At 37.8% G+C, this 19,618-nt stretch overlaps 4 protein-coding genes across 6 annotated transcripts in view; 2 read left to right on the top strand and 2 right to left on the bottom strand.

Moving 5' to 3' along the window:
* Positions 1–1,849: 1,849 nt before the first annotated feature.
* Positions 1,850–10,781, top strand: LOC130552284 (ovochymase-2-like). Its single transcript, XM_057330503.1, has 20 exons — positions 1,850–1,934; positions 2,011–2,108; positions 2,178–2,275; positions 2,609–2,781; positions 2,889–2,984; positions 3,072–3,223; positions 3,326–3,552; positions 3,659–3,751; positions 4,006–4,139; positions 4,430–4,573; positions 5,773–5,903; positions 6,332–6,425; positions 6,574–6,705; positions 7,833–7,977; positions 8,008–8,280; positions 8,421–8,475; positions 8,780–8,972; positions 9,257–9,399; positions 10,187–10,356; positions 10,671–10,781. Exons 1-20 carry the CDS (start codon positions 1,850–1,852, stop codon positions 10,681–10,683), a joined length of 2,649 nt encoding a protein of 882 aa, XP_057186486.1. The 3' UTR covers positions 10,684–10,781.
* On the top strand, positions 10,750–15,042 carry LOC130551583 (NADH-cytochrome b5 reductase 2). Its single transcript, XM_057329297.1, has 9 exons — positions 10,750–10,857; positions 11,907–12,065; positions 12,270–12,342; positions 12,473–12,579; positions 12,779–12,908; positions 13,212–13,295; positions 13,429–13,514; positions 14,069–14,168; positions 14,393–15,042. Exons 1-9 carry the CDS (start codon positions 10,843–10,845, stop codon positions 14,563–14,565), a joined length of 927 nt encoding a protein of 308 aa, XP_057185280.1. The 5' UTR covers positions 10,750–10,842; the 3' UTR covers positions 14,566–15,042.
* Positions 15,043–15,160: 118 nt separating this feature from the next.
* On the bottom strand, positions 15,161–16,549 carry rep15 (RAB15 effector protein). Of its 2 annotated transcripts, none has more exons than XM_057329298.1 (2): positions 16,434–16,549; positions 15,161–16,096 (listed from the first exon to the last, which is right to left on the bottom strand). In XM_057329298.1, the coding sequence occupies exon 2, from the start codon at positions 16,055–16,057 to the stop codon at positions 15,311–15,313; it is 747 nt and encodes a 248-aa protein (XP_057185281.1). In that variant the 5' UTR covers positions 16,058–16,096; positions 16,434–16,549; the 3' UTR covers positions 15,161–15,310. The 2 variants fall into 2 exon arrangements, with proteins under 2 accessions (XP_057185281.1, XP_057185282.1); XM_057329299.1 differs by lacking the exon at positions 16,434–16,549 and adding an exon at positions 16,180–16,294.
* A 619-nt stretch (positions 16,550–17,168) lies between these two features.
* ppfibp2b (PPFIA binding protein 2b) overlaps positions 17,169–19,618 on the bottom strand; it is a 38,334-nt gene continuing 35,884 nt past the window's right edge. Inside the window, exons 25-27 of one of the 2 annotated variants that reach the window (XM_057329294.1) lie at positions 19,374–19,556; positions 17,595–17,660; positions 17,169–17,284 (exon numbers count right to left, since the gene is read on the bottom strand). In XM_057329294.1, the coding sequence (XP_057185277.1) occupies positions 17,222–17,284; positions 17,595–17,660; positions 19,374–19,556 (312 nt within the window). In that variant the 3' untranslated portion in view covers positions 17,169–17,221. Of the gene's footprint in view, positions 17,285–17,594; positions 17,661–18,671; positions 19,557–19,618 lie in introns of those variants that run through there. The other variant, XM_057329296.1, reaches the window with a different exon arrangement.

Below are 19,618 nucleotides of genomic sequence, written 5' to 3'. Positions count from 1 at the left end.
TACTTAATGTGGTGTACTGAAAATTAGCTAAATAAACTAGTAGACAATGCATTTACTGTAAACATGTTAAACCACTTTAATTACATTTGGTTAGAAAAATTAGCAACATGCAAAAAGGGCAATACAATCAACAAATAAAATTACTATTATAAAATTAGTATCTTTTTATTTTTAAAAAAAATGTAATGGACAAAATGGACAATATTAAACTAAATAATAAAATAATAACAAAATTAACAGATTAGATGGATCAGTAACAAGGTGGTTCAAGAATAAAATATAAAGCTGAATTCCAATCAACTACAAATAAAATCAAATACAAACAGGATCTTCTTATATGAAAAATCAATACAACTGTAATGAAAAAAAAAGAAAATAGGTACTTTCTACCCTAAACAATGCCGAAAGACTTAAATAAATGTACCATTTTTTTCCTTACTGTTTTAAACGTTTAAAAATCGCTAAACACTTGTAAACCTACTTACTGTTAAGATTAAACATGACACAAATTGTAAACTGTTAACATTTAAACACCACATATTTGATTGAATGTGCAGCTGCTGCAGTTTATTCCAATTACAGACGTTGGCCGACGCAAAGAATTGTGGGTCCAGCAATGAAGGATACACCTCATATGTCCTCCGAATTCTCGTGAAAGTAGGTCGCATTAGAAGGGTGCATAAGGAGTGTCCTATCTGCTTTTATGAAACGAGACAGCCTCAATGACGTAGCAGGCTTCAAATGAGACCTCCGGAGGATGCATCCTTCCGAAACGAGACACAGCTTATAACGCCTTTTTTTTACCAAAGTGGGTCTTCTCACGTCTAATTTATGTTAGAAGATGCTTTCAACCAAAGTGGTGCAGTAATAATGAACTGTATAGCTCACTTTACTGGAGAATAAAAGGACAGTGTCTTATATGTTTTATAGTAGCCTAGTCAAGAGGCACAAGACTGAGAATTACAGGTTTTTCTGGCTGTACTGTGGTTTACTGGTGTTGCCAGGCAACATGACTTCAGGGATTTCTTTTGGCTATTTCTGCATGAAAGAGAATTTGATTTCACTCCTAAATTAGCACAGAGCGATTGGCTGGTGGATGGATTGGATTAAACAGCATATATGTCTTTCTGTTTCTCCTTTGCAGCTTCACATATCAGTATTTAAATAGACCGAGTTTTACATGTCAATTTGTCTAAGAGAATCTTTTATCTGAAATATGATTTACATATGACTTTAATTTCTGGACACAAAATCCGGGCACAGAATGTTGACAATTTTATGACAGGCCACTCAGCCTAGCTGTCGACAGTGATGAGCCTCATACAGTCATTTACCTACAGTTCTCTTTTGTGGAAGAAGAGCTTTCCTACTGTTTACTGGCGTTTCTATGAGAGCTCTGGTTTGTGTAAATTCTCAGACACTTTGCACATCTCGAGTCTTCTTTCTTCTCCTTGAGGGAAAACATCTTTGTCAATTGAGGAGTTTGTCTCTTTCAGCTGAATCACAAATTCTTGTAAATGTTTTCTTCTTCTGACGCAGATCAATGAAACACACACATGCACAAATATTTCATCACTTTCATCCTTTAAATGTAAAATAGCTATATTTTCTACAGTATGGTCAAATTAGACCCTTTATATTTATAGACTAAAATGTGACATATTCATGTTAAATATGTGTTGAGATCTGGTTTAATGACTTGTTTTAACTGTCATGCCATCCTCTGCTCACCACAACCCATTTCCTGTCTAAATCCAGTTAATAGGTCACCACATTACCCCATTTGACTAAAAGACCACCCCTTTAGCCCCTATAAATGCTCCAAACTTACCCATCAGCACAACAAAAGATGTCTGGAGTATCCTACAAGACATATGCTGCCTTCCTCAGATTGTTTTGTTGTTTCCACATAGTCTTCCCTGTCCATCTGAATGGTAAGAACTCACTTTTGGAAACTCTGATATAGGAACAAACCACACAATTAACTTTTGTATTTTATTTGACATCCAGATGCAAAGTGCGGCTTCTCAGGGCCAAGAACCACCCTAAACCGTTCCGTGAGGATCATTGGAGGGTCCGAGGCCAGACAAGGGTCCCATCCATGGCTGGTGAGCATTTTACCAATTCTAAATAGCAAAATACAATAAGTGTGACATCTTTTTTATGATCATCTACAGGTGTCTCTCAGGATCAGAGGGTCACATTTCTGCGCCGCAGCCATCTTGACAGACCACTGGCTTTTAACAGCTGCTCACTGTTTTGCGAGTGTATCAGTGTAAGTACTCTGACAGACCCATGACCAATCCCACACTGTAATTTTACCGTAATTTTACAAAGATATTTCATGTATAAAAAATAGTAATTTTATGAATATTTTACAAATATATTTAAAAAATGTTATTTTACGGTATACTTCTGTCTCCCCAGCTGCCGAAAATTACATTTACATTACATTTACAAGAAAAACAGAGGGAAAGTGTAATTTTACAGGAAAAACTGTTATTTTACGGAATATTTCTTTTTACAGGATTTTTAAAAGTGTAACTTTTGGCCTTTAGATGGTTAATACTTTGATGACTTGCTCTCGATTTTAATTGTTCGCCCTCAGGGACCTCCTGCACTCTGTCGAGGCTGTAGCAGGTGATTTTAATCTCAGAAAGGTCGACAGAGGAGAGCAGACCTTCGGCGTAAAGACCGTGAAGTTCCATGAAAAGTATCAACACTCCTCGCCAATGAGCCATGACATCGCTCTCCTGGAGATCAAAGGACGTATTCAGTTTGGCAAGTCTAGCCATGAAACAGACATTAACATACATTTTATCACAAATCCATCAGTCAGATATTTTCAATTTTGTTGATTTTATATGTATTACGTGTTTTCCCAACAGGTAATTTGATCAAACCTGTCTGTCTTCCAAATCCCGGTGAAAGGTTCCCACCTAAGACCATGTGTGTTGTTGCTGGTTGGGGTCGTATTAAAGACAGTGAGAAGTCAATTTAACATGATCACTAGACCTCTGAGATCTCGATTCATTATAGCATGATAGGGAAATTCTATATATTATGTTTAGGAGGACCGCTGCCTTTGGTTCTTCAGGAGGTGGATTTGGACGTGGTTGAGCAAAGCAGATGCAAACACGTTCTGCAAACTCTTAGACCTGGACAAAAGGTCTTTACAGTCCTGTGCGCTGGTCCAGAGAGAGGAGGTAGAGATGCCTGCCAAGTACGTTGCCACTAAAATTTTCTTTACATTGATATGGGTGGTAAAGGCTCTTGGCACACTTTATGTTTGCAACTACGAGTTCTCCATCTGTCTGTGCTCCAGGGGGATTCTGGGGGTCCTCTTCTCTGTCCCAGGGCAGACGGTAGCTTGGTTGCAGTGGGGGTCACCTCATGGGGTAAGGGTTGCGGCCGAAGCTGGAATAACAACAAGATCAAACCTCCATCGAGAAGAGGCTCTCCTGGAGTATTCACTGATGTCTCATTGTTCCTGTTATGGATTAAGATTAATTTTAAGAAAGGCTGGTATTGTTTCTGCAATTTACCTTTAAAGTTCAATAACAACCATCAACATTTGGCCCTTGAGCAAATCACTCGAACCCCTGAAAGTGTTGCTGAATAATTTTTAACTTACTGAACTGGTTATAGGTGTGAACAGATCTCTGTGCAGTGTAGAAGATGGTGCTGTATCTGACAGTAAAGGCATTATCAGAAATCCAGCTCATTCGGAGCAAAGCTACAATAACAATGAGTGAGTCACACGTAGAAATATCTTTGATATTTGCTACTTACACTGTAAAAAGAATCTTGTAAAAAAAAAATTCCGGCAGCTGGGGCGCCAGTAAAATACTGTAAAATAACATTTTCACCTCATGTTTTTTGCAGTTTTTTTCTGTAATTTGATGGGGGGGTTTAAAAATATGTGAAAAAGTATTTTTTTACAGTGAAATGGAACACAAACAATCACCTGTACATACGCAGTTTCTTTTTCATTTTTCGGTGCAGGATATGTCTGTGGTCCATTCGTGTCACAGGTGGTAAGCATGTTTTATTGGAGTTTCAAGAGTTCGGCCTGGAGAACGACATGCGGTGCCAAAGCGACCATTTGACAGTGTTTGTTGATGGAAAGAGGCGAATCGGTGAGGAGAACCAGTGAGAATTCAAAACATGCTTGTCTTGTTTTTTTACATGGAATGTCAGTAAATGATGGTTATGTATAAAGTAGTACAAACATACTTTTCAGTATATACAACATATATACAACATATATTTCAGATTATGTGCTTTCACCTACTAAGAATGAAACAGTGAAAAGTAAAACTTTAATAACTGTATTATTTTATGTATGTCTTCCTCATATGACGTGTCTAATACAAATAATGCAGATGTTTTATATGAGTGTGTTCTAACCGTCTATCTTGCTCACTAGGGCAGTTCTGTGGCAGTCAAAGCCCTTCTCCAGTTCTTATTGTGGGTTCCCAAAGTGTCACAGTGCAGTTTGTGTCGGATGTAAGCAGAACAGGGACCGGATTCATCATGCAGTTCAGCGACGTTGAGGAAGAGTATAGTTTTGGTGAGTAGGATTTGTCAGACTGGTTTCGCTGGCTCCTGACAGTGCCTGAGAAAGTCAAAGAAGTTTAAAAAAACAACAGAGCTTGCATAAATCAGTCAGTCGGAACGGCTAACAACAATGTGAATAAGTCAAGCCTGTTTGGTGACAGTCACGACAAAGAACAGAGGCCTACAATCCCATAAAAAAATAGTTCTGACTCTGAAGACTGATTGGATGAACCAAATAAAAAAACACACACCTGTGACCGTGCATTCTATAATAAGGTATATAAATTGCCACGTTGTCAGGCCTTCACTCAAAAATGTTTATCTAAATTTTTCAATGGGCACAATTGTTACGAAACAAGAATCCAGAATTATAAAAACTTTCCGAAACAAGTTGGAGTGCCGGGGGAGCGTATCGAGCACAGAAATACTATGTCATACGTCCAACTCGTTTTTTAACAAGTTGACCATGTTAAGCATGAGAAGCCAGCACGTTCAACAGTGTAAAGAAGTCAGAATGCATGACATAGCACGTTCTCACGCCTTTAAAAGTGAATATAAACTTGTTTTCTTTTCAGTATTTGAGGTCTGAAAAAATACAGAGCGTCTTTTCTATTATTTTGACCTGTTTCTCCAGTTTTCATTTTCTGCAAATAAATGCAGTAGTTCAGAGAAAGAACCAAAAATGATAATTATACCTAAACATACCTATAAATAGTAAATTCAGAAAACATAAAAATAATTTTGAAATGTTCTCCTAATTTCTTTCCGCAGCTGTACATGGTGTTGTTTCAAGTGAAACCTCATTTACACGTACTGTATGTATCCAAAGTATTTAATTGTAAAAAGAAATCCCCTAATTTGCGTTTTAGCCGCACGAGTTATGCTCATCCGTCTGCTTCACCGCCTCGTCTGCAAGGTGTGTTCCCTAGTTAGGTAAAGAGAACTAATTACACCCCTGTTTTCACACTGCAGTCGCACACATAGGGTCCTAAGAGAGCCCAGAGCTTCCCTTAAACACCACCGTTTCCATGGTTACATGTCTGCCGGGGGCCATCTACCAGAAGCTCTGAAGTTCAGAAAAGGCAACAGCAGGGTTCAAATCACCACCCCGCTCCCTTCAGTGTGACCCCTGCCAGACAGAAACGCGACACCGCGCTGCGACGTCACCGGCCGGGCTCCATTCCGCCAGTTTCACCCTTTGTGTTTGTGCAGGAGCAGAATGTGGAACAGTGGTGCTGTTACAATCCAAAGAGGCTGTGCAGAGCCCCGCCCACCCACAACCCTACAACAACAACACCCTGTGCCGTTGGGTCATCTATGCCCCAGAAGGTTATATAGTCAAGGTACAAACAACTCTTTGGTACTCTGTTTTGGCCTAGTAAGTACCTGGTTTCTAATGTCCGATCGGTCGTGACCCGACTGTCCGGTCATGAATGCATGCATGCAGTGAGATTGGTGGCTCTGTGATCGGTTTCACTGCTCAAGAGAATGTGATACTCAATTAGATTCTAAATAAAGACGCATTGACGCCACTACACAGCCATCTTACATGTAATGCTGGTATTTACCTGCTATTTACAAAATACAATGTGCATTGTTTCAATTTATGAACTTTTCCCAGACGCCATAGCTGTATATAACAACTATGGTAATAATTAAAGAGGCTTGCTTTTATAGATTTAATTTAGAGACATTAATATAGGGATTTCATTTTGTAGATTGACTTTAAATAATAACTTTAAATCAAGTAACTGTACTCTGTATTTTAAAGCTGAACTTCAACGACTTTGACCTTGAAGAGTCTGAGAACTGCCAATATGATTCGCTTACAGTTTTTGGAGATATTAATGGAGAGGACGAAATAGGTATAGTACAAATAATTGCTGAAGCATTTGATTTGTCAGGTTAACTTCTGCATTTCTGTTTTGAGAATGTAAATGTTACATATTGAATATAACACAATGGAATTATGGGAAATGTAGTGCTCTGCTGTTATTCCTTTTGTGTTTTAAGTGGTTGTATGTGGCAGGAGTGTTCCCCCAGCTGTCCTCAGCTCCAGTCATATAATGGTTCTGCAGTTCAGCACAGACAGTAGCGTATACGGCCGCGGTTTCAACGCCTTCCTTTCTTTTATCAGCAGAAGAGGTGAGAAACCACTGGTATAAATATTACTGTGCCGCAATTAAATATAAACACACTCGCTAACTGGAAAATATTTCCACTTCTACAGAAGGACAACAATAAGGTCTAAAGTCTCAAAGCACAAAGGCATGTGTTTCACATAAAGCTAGAAAGAAAGGACAGTTTATGCTGTGTGTAATTTTTTCGAGGATCTATTGACAGAAATGCAATATAATATACATAACTATGCCTTCAGAGGTGTATAAAGATCTTATATAATGAAGCGTCATGTTTTTATTACCTTAGAATGAGCTATTTCTATCTACATACACTGCGGGTCCCCTCACATGGTATTCGCCATGTTGTTTCTACAGTAGCCCTGAAGGGACAAACTGCTCTACAGAGAACGTTTCGTAAATACATTATCTCCTTCAGCAGAGAAGCAAAAACGTGATGACATCTTAGTTCTGTGTCAGCCACCGTAGTGCTTCGAAAGGGAGGGGTGGAGTGGGCCGTTGCTTGCAATTTGCAACCTCCCCACTAGATGTCACTAAATTTCATACACTGGACCTTTAAGGATTCAAAAAATAAAACAAAGAAATGTTTAAAATATATAAAAGATACATTTTATAAACCATTATTCAAAACAAATTTACATAATTGTTTACTCACAACAGAAGAATTTTTATCTATTTTGCACAAACTAATAAATATATTTAATTAATATAATTAATCATTAATAAAAAAAGTTAATAATTAAAATATTTCAAGCAAATTGTTAATCTACTACTGTCATCTGGAATAATTATTTTAGAGATAATATGATAACATGTGACCCTGCCAATAAATGTTAGGTGTTTATACATAAAATCATCCTACGTAGTGTAAAAATCTTGATATGTTTAATATTGACTAATATTGAGTAAGGCCATGTCAAAAGTTGAAATCATAGTAAAATGAATGGTTGAACTCAAACGTTGATGTGGGTTATCTCAAAACCAGATAAATCTTTCAAATATTTGTACATAAAACTAAATGTTTTGTACTTTGTTAATAAGCATTATGTATTGTAATATTGCATTGTGTTGAAACTGAGTTTGTAACCACAGACATCTGCTGTGCAAAATGATGCATGTTACGTTTCCTCGCAGATCTCAGAGATACGGCGTATGAAGATAAGAGGGAGGAAGCAGATGATAACAGCAAAGTTATTTTACCACATTTGCGGCCTGGTTTGTCCTGCACATACCTTTACTGTTATGCTTACTATTCTGATAGTTTCACAAGAGGCTCCTTGTCTCTAGAATTAACAGAGTTTATATGATATGAGACCTCTTATTTACCTCGAAACATCGATCGTGTAGGTGAATTTGGTTTTACCACGAACACTCAGTGGCATTCCATAGATTTCACAGCTGCGTGCGGAATTCCTGATGTCTATGCTGTCTCTGGGTTGGACGCCCTGAGGAAAGCAGAGGATGATGGGATTCATGCCTGGCTGGGGCACGTGAGCATTGGTCTGGGTGCAGGTCATGAGTGCAGTGGGGTTATAATCAGAACAACATGGATTCTTACTGTCGCACACTGTGTCTATAACCTGTAAGTAACATAGAGAAACTGCAGATAAGGTCATTCATAGCGCAGTGCAAATATATTCACTTTAAAAATGAGATTATATATTATAAATAAACAGTAGAATATGTTGATAAAAACCTTACAAAGTGTGGATTTCTTTGTAGGGAGGAGAAACTGTTGAGATTTATAACAGTAAGAACAGGGAGTTTAAAGGAACAGGTGAGAATGCTTATTATGTAACATGATGTGAAGTAGAACATGTTCCTGGATCAACATCCTTTGTTGGTCCTAGAACAACATTCCCATCAAACAATCATATCTCTAACCTTACAACAATTCCTTGCGAGTGTTCATTCTTAGATGCAAAATTATGATATTACATTTTCTATTTTTTAAATCAAAGAGCAATGATTGGTTGATGGAAATGTTGCTCTAGGGACATCTAAAGATGCTAACCTCCTACTGCAAATTGCATGAAACTGCATTTTATGTATCTTAACACAAAAACCTCTTTGTCTTTCAGACCCATGATGTCATCAGAGTACTCATACACCCTCATTTCAACTCCTCCTCTCTGAACTACAACGCAGCTTTGCTTCAGCTAAACTCTCCTTTCAATCTTGGTGAAAGCACACGGCCTGTCTGTCTCCCCTCGGCTGGACAGGAAATCCCCCCCTCCCTCCTCTGCTGGGCTGCGGCGTGGACCAGCCAAATGTGTACGTCACCTGTCTGCCAAGTTAAGCCAAGTTAAGATGGGCGTTGTGATAGGTTATACAATAGCCTGTCTTGGATCTTGACATTTGTGTGGATTAAGCAAACATGACATTTCACAAATATTTGTTGAATATGTTTAATATTGACCTACAGTTGAACTAATCAGATCTTGAATGTTTGACAACTTCCTGCCTAACAAGCAGATCTGACCTATTTTTCTTATCTACATTCCCTAAAGCATTTGATTTCTATAACGTTTTGCTCCGTCCGGATCTCTATTTTTTAGCAGGACATGGCCGGTACCAATCAGTACAGCTAAAAATATCTGTGCTGGAAAGAACGGAGTGTGAACAACACTTCAGAAGCAGATTGACACCTACTATGCTATGTGCTGGACTGACTGAACTGGACACTGCAGGGTCGTGCATGGTGGGTGACAAACTCAAGAACCGCTGCTATTAGAGTACAGAATATATGTGAAGTAATGCTGACCTCTGGTGGTTCAATGCGGAAGTGTTTCTTAATCTCTCATCGTTTACTCACCCCCGTGTTGTCCTAAACCAGTATGGTTTTATTCACAACACAAATGATGTTATGTAGAAACTTGATATATAAATATATATAAATTCATAATTTATATACATAATATACAAAATTCACTTATGTTTATGCGCACGAGAGCGTGAAGACTTCTGCATAGCTTTTCGTCCGTTTGGAAGTGTCAAATTGTATAGAAAAAACGAGCAGTTTATTTCTCTTTAAAAAAAACATCTTTTGTGTTAATTTTAAGAAATATTTCACCTGTTTAATTTTGCGCGTCACGTTTTGCGTCAACTACACCAGACGTCATTCATAGGTTCTCGCGTTTCACGTCAATCACGTAATCTTTAAATATGCAGAAACGAGAGACGATGAGTTTTTTTCTTATTTTTTTTTTAGAAAATAATAGAAAGAAAGTTAGTAATAACGTATAAACTGAAATACAATGAAAAAAATACAAGTCAGTGATTTAACCATCCCGTTTTCATGACCAGAATGTGTTTTTTGTATGAATTTCTAAATGTTTTATCCCTGCATTTATTTATTTGTTTACAAGTAATAAATAAATAAAAGCAATTATATTTGCATATTATATTACACTACTGCATATTATATTACATTATAAGCAATAGCCTAATACATTTTTTCACAGAATCTGTTTTTTACCTTTTGACAGTATCAGTGGATTGATTCAGGTGGACCTCTTTTTTGTCTCAGCAACATATCCGGTGTTGTTTTGATGGGGGTGAAGAGCTGGGGAGAACCATGTGGTGGGATGCAGAGATCTGCAGTATATACTTCAGTTCCAGCCGTCATGCACTGGGTCTCACAGCAACTGGACACAAAGTGAAGACACAGACATATTAACAACATTCTTTGTTCTACTTTGTATTCTGTAACCCTCACAAAATAACTAAAAATTACTTATAAATAAATACAAATATTTTGAAGCACATGGCTACTTAGCTTTCATACGTATTTAATACTGTTCTATGTGGTCCTATAGACTTTCGATACTGTACTTGAGAGGGTCCTTAATCCGGCCCTCTGAAACTATGATCAGACAGTGGGGTGATCCCACACCATTCACAGACATACACGAAGAACCATGACCAATGCTCTGACACAACCCACTAATTTAAATAATCCATTCCTATTAGCTGGGGCCCCTGAGAGGTACACTTCATTGGCTGAATATTACTGACTCCACCCACTCTACAGACGCTCTCTAACTGTGCTGGTGCAAAGGTTGGAATACAGGAAAAAATGAACTGTGAACAAGTTCTACCTCATATACAGTGAACTCTAACCTGATATAAAACAGAAAAGAAAATGGATCCAGTTCTTGTAAGTACTGTATATATATTTTCTTTTTTTCTTTCCTTTCTTTCTTTTTTTTTTTTTTTTTACAAATTTCCTGCATTCTGATGCTTTGCAGAAAAGCAATTAGCACCTTCTTCTTTTTTCCTTAACCATTTCACACTTGTCTCTTGATTTTATTCTGGTTAGAGTGACACATCAGTGGAAAGAAGGTGAGAGGTAACAACAGGCCAATGCAGATCATCAACTCGATGCTGAATGCAGCTCCATATGTTCAAAATCTGTTTATGTTCTTGTGACATTTGCAATATGCTATTACTACTGAAAGTCAAGTTTTCTATATAAAAGATATTAAACCATGTTGGTGACATCTGAACACAGATTATACAGAATCTTTTCACAGATACTTTCCTTTTATGAGCCATTTTTGATAGATTCTGAAAAAATGTTCACTCACATTAAAGACACGATTTAAGGATCAAAAACGCTGTATTTTCCACATACCGTGCATGTTTGTATCTCCTCTTTGCTCCGCCTCTCTGAAACACACTGATTTTTTACAAAGCTCATCGCTCTGAAAAGCGAGGTGTGCTATGATTGGCCAGTTAACCAGTGCATAGTGATTGGTCGAATACTGCAAGCGTGTGACGGAAATGTAACGCCTCTTACCATATTTGGAACATCATGTTCCAAAGCAATTGTACTGACAGGTGTGCCCACCTTACTTGCATATACATTTGGGCGGTCTTAGTCAACTCATACCACGAACTGACGTAGATTTGTGGGGGTGTGATTACACGAGGCGTTTCAGGCAGGTGTGGGTGAGCATTCACTTTTAGCATCTTTTGTTCCGACACTTTAATTTTTGCAGTTTTACGTGTTTAATACATGCATGGGCAACTGCACCAAAGACACAGAAAAACACATATTTGCGCCATATGACCCCTTTAACATGTGCTTAAGCGTCCAAATACTTTATGGGGCTACTGTATACACACAACAGTGATGATGCTTTACAATAAATGATTATTTATGGAAATAAGAAAGCATTTAACAAAGCGTGTTGTGCGTTGCAGACATTGCCTGTGTTAATTGGAATTTCTATAATGGTGATCACAATAATGTTCTTCGTCCTGAAACCGGGAGGTTCTGACGGAAGCCGAAAGCAGAGCAAGTTTCCAAAAACCCTGCTGGATCCAAATGTGAAATTTCCATTGCCACTCATAGAGAAGGAGGTCAGTCTCAGAAATGGAAGAAAACTGCTCATTGCACATCTCTGCATTATATTGAATGCATGTAATTAGTTATACATAAACAACGCCTTCTATGAAATTGTGATGAAGAGTTTAGAAATATTATAATATTTTATTTTTCTTCGTTAATAAAAAGCAGTTATTGCATCCCAATGGAATCATGCTGTCCTTAATCCTTTGCAACAGGAAATCAATCACGACACCAAGAAATTCCGCTTTGGTCTACCATCCTCATCACACGTACTTGGTCTCCCTATTGGTATGACATTGCATCAGCATATTATCACATCAGGAGTCACCTGTCATTGCTATCTGACACAGTTGTACAGACTGATAATCACAATAACATACTTTTTAGATGTTCTCTGGCATTCCTTCTGCATTCCTAGGTCAGCATGTTTACCTGTCTGCAAAGGTAAATGGGAATCTGGTTATCCGAGCATACACACCAGTGTCCAGCGATGAAGACCAGGGATACGTTGATCTAGTAGTAAAGGTACTATACTATACATACTAAAACAATATACCATACACGCAAATGCTTCTTCTCTATGTGCTTAATGATTTATGGCATGGACTGAATATCTACAGTTTAAGAGCTTGAACGCATGCTGTTCTTTGGTGAAACAGAACATTTGTAGTTGTTTATATGCAATAGATATTACATAATCATTACCTTTAATGTCTAACTTCAGGTTTACCATAAAAATACTCACCCAAACTACCCGGATGGGGGTAAGATGTCTCAGTACTTGAATGACATGAAGATTGGAGACACCATTGATTTCAGGGGGCCAAATGGGTTGCTGGTGTACAATGGAAACGGTAAGAAAAATAAATAAGCTTATTAATGTGTTAACACCTGCTTGTAAATGCTTATTTGAGAAATGTAGTTTGTAGTAATGCACAAATGGTCGGTGTCATTGCAGTGTGAATAATTACACAGCAATAAGAATGTCTAATGTCTACTCCAGTGGTTTGTATGATACTCGCCACTAGAGGGCGATATCTAAATGTTAAAATTTAGTTTGTTGTGATTGGTGTGTTTTTTAGTTATTTGTGTACTTATTTGTGTATTTATTGAGGTTGGTAAAAACGGTGAATATACATTTTTATTGATATTTGCAGGAAAATTTGCCATTCGACCTGAGAAAAAATCGGAACCTAAAGTGCATAAATTCAGGCACGTGGGGATGATCGCAGGCGGAACAGGTAATGATAGGCCTACATCATCTTGATTTTTTGCTTCTGCTGTATTTATTTTTTGCATGTATGTATTTTTATTTTTAGATCTATTAATAAGAATAGGAATATAAATAAAATAACGATATTATGCTTGTTTCAGGCATTACTCCAATGCTTCAGCTGATAAGGAATATAACTGCAGACACAGATGACAACACCAAGTGCTCCCTTATATTCGCCAACCAGGTCTGTCACATTCATAACGCAATATTAATCGATAAGCACTGTAATAGTGTACTATTTTCAATCATATGCATATGCATGTGGATATAAACATATGATCATATTTTGACAGTGTTTTATGAAGGAATTTGTGGACTAATGTCACAGTTTACCACAACACAAATTTAAATGGTTTCTATTAATCCCGACAAACCCTGTAGAAAAAAGAGCATATGCTGGTTTGGTATGTTTTGATGCTGTGCTGGTTTAAACTGGTCCATAGCTGGTTTAAGCTGGTCAAACCAGCATCGAAACATACCTAACTCAGCATATGCTGTTTTTTTCAACAGGGTTGTTTACTAAGCCATTACAAATTCCTTCTAGTATGTTTTGGACTTATTCCAGGAGGATTTAATAGTTTTCTACTGGTTTCAATCCCCCAGATAACATCCCACCAACAGCACCCAACACATTACATGTAAAGAATTTGAATTGAAACCAGTTCATTTGCTATTGTAACGATTAAATCTATCCAGTTTTTTTTTTGAAAGCTCACTGAACGTGTTTAACTTGCACAGACTGAAAAGGACATACTGTTACGGAAAGAGCTGGATGAAGTTGATAAAGATCACCCTGATAAACTCAATCTGTGGCACACACTGGACAAACCCTCAGAAGGTACAAAACACATATTTATTACCAGAAATGCCAATGCATACAAGAGGTGTGATTTACAAACCAGTCTTGAACCATGCCACTGCACTAAATCACACTAAACGCCATTTCATGTAATATCTTGATAAAAATAATAATAGTTGGTAATTACTTTTAATTATTTGGAAATTGAACTATATGTTCTAGTGTAACAATACCTCTGAAGATCTCTCTGTCTCCTTGTTCAGGGTGGAAGTACAGCAAAGGCTTTGTTAACGCTGACATGATAAAAGAGCATCTCCCGCCTCCGGCCAATGATGTGCTCATCCTGATGTGTGGTCCACCCCCCATGATCCAGTATGCATGTCTGCCAAACCTCGACAAGCTGGGGTACAGAACAGAGAACACTTTTGCATACTAAATCCTCTGCCAATGATGACTGTAGTGCGCAGGGATATAATGTGACAGCTTGTTGGTTTACAACCGTGTCGAAATGAATGGCACATAAAACTTTTTTTGTGTTCAGTCTGTTGTGAATGAATTTAAGTAATCGACTGAATTTTGAACTTTTTTGCATCATTAAAACAAAGAGTGGGGAAATAATCATATACATTAGTCTCTCAACACAAAACATCAGCAAATGAAAAGCTGTATTTACACTGGACTGATTTGATTCCTGCATGATTTGGGAACATTTTAAAAAGCATTTCCTGTGTGAAGAAAATCTGACCTTTGCTTTAAGTGAATATGGTCATTATGATATATAATATAAAAAAGTCATTATAAACTATGTTGTTATACCACAATATTTTATTACTTCCTTTTAAATCCTTAAACTTTATTCAACGATTCCATGAATAAAATCTAAGACATCTGAATATTTATGTATTTTATCAAATGAAGCACATTTATAGAAGTGTCAGACAATCATTGATAAGTTAGGTATTTCTAAGCAATTTAAATCAAAGCTTTTATAAATCAAATAAAAACCCAAATCCCTAATGACTCCAATGACACAAAGCAAAAATGTTATTTATTTCTGCATATTATAAGCACTTTTTAATGACATCAAGTCAACAGTTTAGTATTGCTTAGAAACGTATCCAAGAGATGAGCTGCCCATCAGAATAACCCAACAAAATGGTATTAAACTCAAAAGCAACTTGTTAGGTAAATTTAACAAGCATGGTGAGAGGATCATCGCCTTCTTTACCAACCAACGCTTGCAACATCCCACTAGGAGTCACAAAGCACTTAGCCCCTTTAAAAAAGTGCTCAATAAAAGTTTGGTCGATTCGTACACACTTCCCAACAGCGGCTTGCAGGTTGTTACTTAACAACCCATAAATATTCCCTTCATCATTTTTCCGTCCAAAAAAGAGGAACAGAGCGTAACAATCTCGACCAATGGAAGAACAGAATCCCACCATCCTCTCGGCTTGGGTCCCATTTACCACTTCCATCCCGGCCATGTGCATGATCTCGCTGTAGACATCTAAGGACAGTTCCTCCAAGTTCTCCTCCTCTCTCTCCTGCAGATGAAAAACCTGAACTGCGATCTGAATTCTGGGGTTCTTGCTTGGATGATCGAGCACAGCCCAAACCCAATAGGCTCCCAGTAAGATCCTCTGTTCCGGTGTCATGGCCGTGCAGTTGAAGATGTTAGTGAGATTTAACTGGCTGCTGCGTTGGATGTACGTCATCAGAAAGATCTCGCTGAGTGTTGAAGGACTCGGGTGGAACTTGCTTTCTGGGTCCTTGAAGAGCAAATAGTCCTTAGTCCTGGATGAAGCCGCTTGGATACAGTCACCAAAGAGGTGGACGAGGTCTAAAGTGGCGACTTTGTTGGGTTTACACCATAAGGTTCGAAAAATGCTGGTTTTGGATTCGTTCTGGAGATCGGGTTGGTTCATCGCAGCTGGTGGAATTCAAAGCGTTGTTTCTCGTATGCACTGCAAATATTCAACCGTGAATTTGTTACCTTGTAACTTTGACGCGTTTAAACATTTTTTAGAAAAAAAAAAAATGTATTCACCCTCATGTCGTTCAAAACTAGTATTTCACTCTTTTTTCAGTGAAACGCGAAAGAAGATATTTTGAGAAATGTCTCAGTAGTTTTGTGTCTAGTCAATGGGGGTCACCGATGTTTGCTCACCGACGTTCTTCAAAATATCTTCTTTTGTGTTCTGCAGAAAAATTTAAGCAATACAGATTTGTAATGACATAAGGGGGAGTAAATGATGAGAGAATTAGCATGTTTGGGTGATGTCTTTATTGTTTTGTACTCACCAGTATTACTCTTTCCTTAGCGTTTGGTGAGAGTGAACCTGCAATCGGATCTTTCTTCTCCTCTCCGGCGTCCTATTAAGATACATGTGCTACTTTAAAGCCCAGCCGTGCCGTTAAGATCCTCCCAAAGAAAATGTTTGTCATTCACGTCATGGGACACTTAAGAGATCTCATTTTTCACAGTAAAAAGCCCCCAACCCAAACAAAGCCATTTTACTCATCGGGTTGGATTTACAGGAATTATATAACAAAAAAAACAAACATTACTGCGTAAGAAAACCAACTGCTTTTAAACACATTATATAGATTTAAAAGATTAAGTAAAAAAGCCAGTTCACTACAAAAGTGCGTTTAAACAAAATTAGCAGGCGAGAAATGACATCCCAGCTACAAGAAAAAAAGGCTATGCAGAGGTAGAAAAAGGTCAAATATCACTCACATGATGTGAAAAGAACTTGCATATTATGCAAAATAATGCGTTGACGGGGTTTAAAACACCTCAGACACAAATCTGAACATACAGTGCATTATAATTCTAGAACAAACAAAATGATGAAAATATATTGATGAATAAATAATAACACCGTGAGTTGGGTGGAGGATGTAAGACGGTGGCATCTCTCTGTTGGAGCGCACCACACCCACATCTGCACTAAGTGTAATTAATACTGTGGTGTTAAACACTTTAGTCCTGAAGCTCTGACAGCTCGAGGCTGCGTGTGAGGAGGGTTAGGCTGAGGTATGAAAGAGGTGTGTGACTCCAGATTAGTTAATACGGTGCGGTCTGTTCACACTACGGCGGTCTGGCTGCGTCTCATTCCTTTAAGAAGCTTGTCTTGGTGAAGTAAATACTGTAAGTGAGAGGTGGGGGGCAGTATTAGCAAGAGTTAGTCTGCTGTGCATTTGAACTTTATTTTAAAGCTTTTTGAAAAACAAGACTTGAGAATCTGGAATCTATAAATGGAGTAAATATATATCGAGAGAATGAAGCAGATCTAAGATCTGACATGTCAAAATCCAAATTATGATGTATAGTTACTTTAAGATTTGAGAGGAATTTTTCACAGTAACAGCTTGCTTGACATCAAGTTATTAGATTGTAAAGCAATAAGCATTAATATAAACTAAAAATAATGCATTTAAGCATATGTATTCACTTACTGTGAGGTTGCTAATGCTTTTGGATAAAGACTCGATCTGTGTTCCTGTCCCGTTAGAGTGAAGTATCTGAAATGTGAAAGCATTTATTTTTTTGTTAATATAACAGTCTATTTTTTACTTTTGCTATAACACAATGAAATAAGTTTATTGTAAATGATCGGTCCTTAGAGTCATCAAGTCATAGTTCTGTCATCATTTACTCACCCTGTTGTCATTTCAAACCTGTACGATTTTCTTTCTTCCGCAGAACACCGAAGAAGATATTTTGAAAAATGTTGTTAACCGGCACCCGTTGACTTGCATTGGTTTTGCGTCCATTCAATAGAAAAGAATGGGTGCCGGCGTGGTTTGATTACCAACTTTCTTCCAAATATTTTTTGTGTTCCGCAGAAGAAAGAATGACATGAGGAGTGAATGATGACAAAATGCTCATTTTTGGGTGACCTTTAAGCAGAAGCAATGGATGATCATGTTAAAGAAGCATTAAAGCACATGTCTTTTTTGCATGTACCTGGACTTGGGCCACTCTTCTAAATGGCATGATCCTTTCCCAGCATGCACCTCTCCACATTGTGAAAACGAGCATTTGGTGGTGCGGATGCATGAATGACGGTTAATGATTCATGTTTATAAATCATGCATGCTGTTGTTCACAAAGTTTGTGATCGAATACATAATCCTGAGTTGACAAGATGACAGGCCCGTTTACATCAATAACGATAACTATAATAATAAATCTACTTTGTTACAGACAATAACATTTATTGTTGTTTATTCTAAGCTCGCACAGTGCAGTTTTACATTTTAAATCCGCTAGTCCTTGAAATTAGAATGGATTTCATTTTTACTGTTATAGTTGTGGTTAAAACCCTGCTGTTCTTTTAAACTGACAACAATTTTTTTAATTGTCATCGTCCTTGGTGTAAATAGGCCTTTAGTCTTCTAAGAAAACGTAATTGTCAAGGCAAATGGTGACATAATGATACCATAACTGAACTAGTTTATGTTTACTACACCAAGTCTTGCGTACATGTGCAAGTATGTGAAAGGCGTTCTAATCCGTCCTCTATGTGCTATAAAAACACTGCAAATATCAGTGGTTGATGAGGTTTATTGATCGTCTGTATGTCACAATAGTTTTGAGATATATCATTACAACGAACAGACAAGAGCTCTTCATTAACAGAAGAGTCAAGATTTCTACCTATAAAAATATCATTCTACATTTTATTGTATGAAAATAACCAGGTAAGTCACATTTGTCAAAATGTGCAGTTTTCGAACGTGAAGTATTTTGCGTGTGTATTTAAAATTCACCAACATAAATATACCATTAAATAAATCCCTAAAATATGCAAATATTGCATAAATATCATTGTCTTTTAAAACAGCACAAAGTAGGTGTTAGGTTATAAAAATGGAATACCTGTTTGATAAAGCTCAGATTAAAACATTTTTAAACAATTAACAAAAATAATCGACGATTTTTCACTGTCCATCACAGGTAAAGTGGCACTGTTTTGGGGCAACCCTCTAATATCACCATGTTGCCATGGTGAGATGATGTCATAATACAGTATTGAACCCTTGGATCCATTGAGTGTCTTTCTGAAGCGTCCAGACAGATCAATGAGGGATGCTGGGGTGTTACATAATGGCATTGAAGGAAAGCAGGGTGTGTTGGAGGTTGGCGTGGATTTGTGGGATATGGGTGGAGGGTTATTGGCTGCAAGCTCTGTGGTGATGGCTAGTACAGCATCAGTTCTGTGGGGGTCCCACCTGCTCCCGCCTCTCTGGGTCTCTGTCAAAGATGGGGCTCAGACCCCTGAAGCCGCTATAGGGCCGGCTGGTCCCGTTGAGCAGAGCCTGGGCTTGGGATGCGTCCAGAGGGCAAATGTAGTCTGTGCAGTCTTCGCAGCGTTTCTTACGCTGCCCGAAAGTGGAGAAACCCATTTTACGAGGCTGAGGCAGAAAAAATAAATAAGTCAAGAGTTGCATTGTGATGCATCACATCTCATAAGCTG

The sequence above is a fragment of the Triplophysa rosa genome, linkage group LG3 (assembly GCF_024868665.1).
Source record: "Triplophysa rosa linkage group LG3, Trosa_1v2, whole genome shotgun sequence".
Taxonomy (NCBI): domain Eukaryota; kingdom Metazoa; phylum Chordata; class Actinopteri; order Cypriniformes; family Nemacheilidae; genus Triplophysa; species Triplophysa rosa.
The sequence above is the reverse complement of the archived record's forward strand: the minus strand, read 5'-3'. Positions and strand labels throughout refer to the sequence as shown.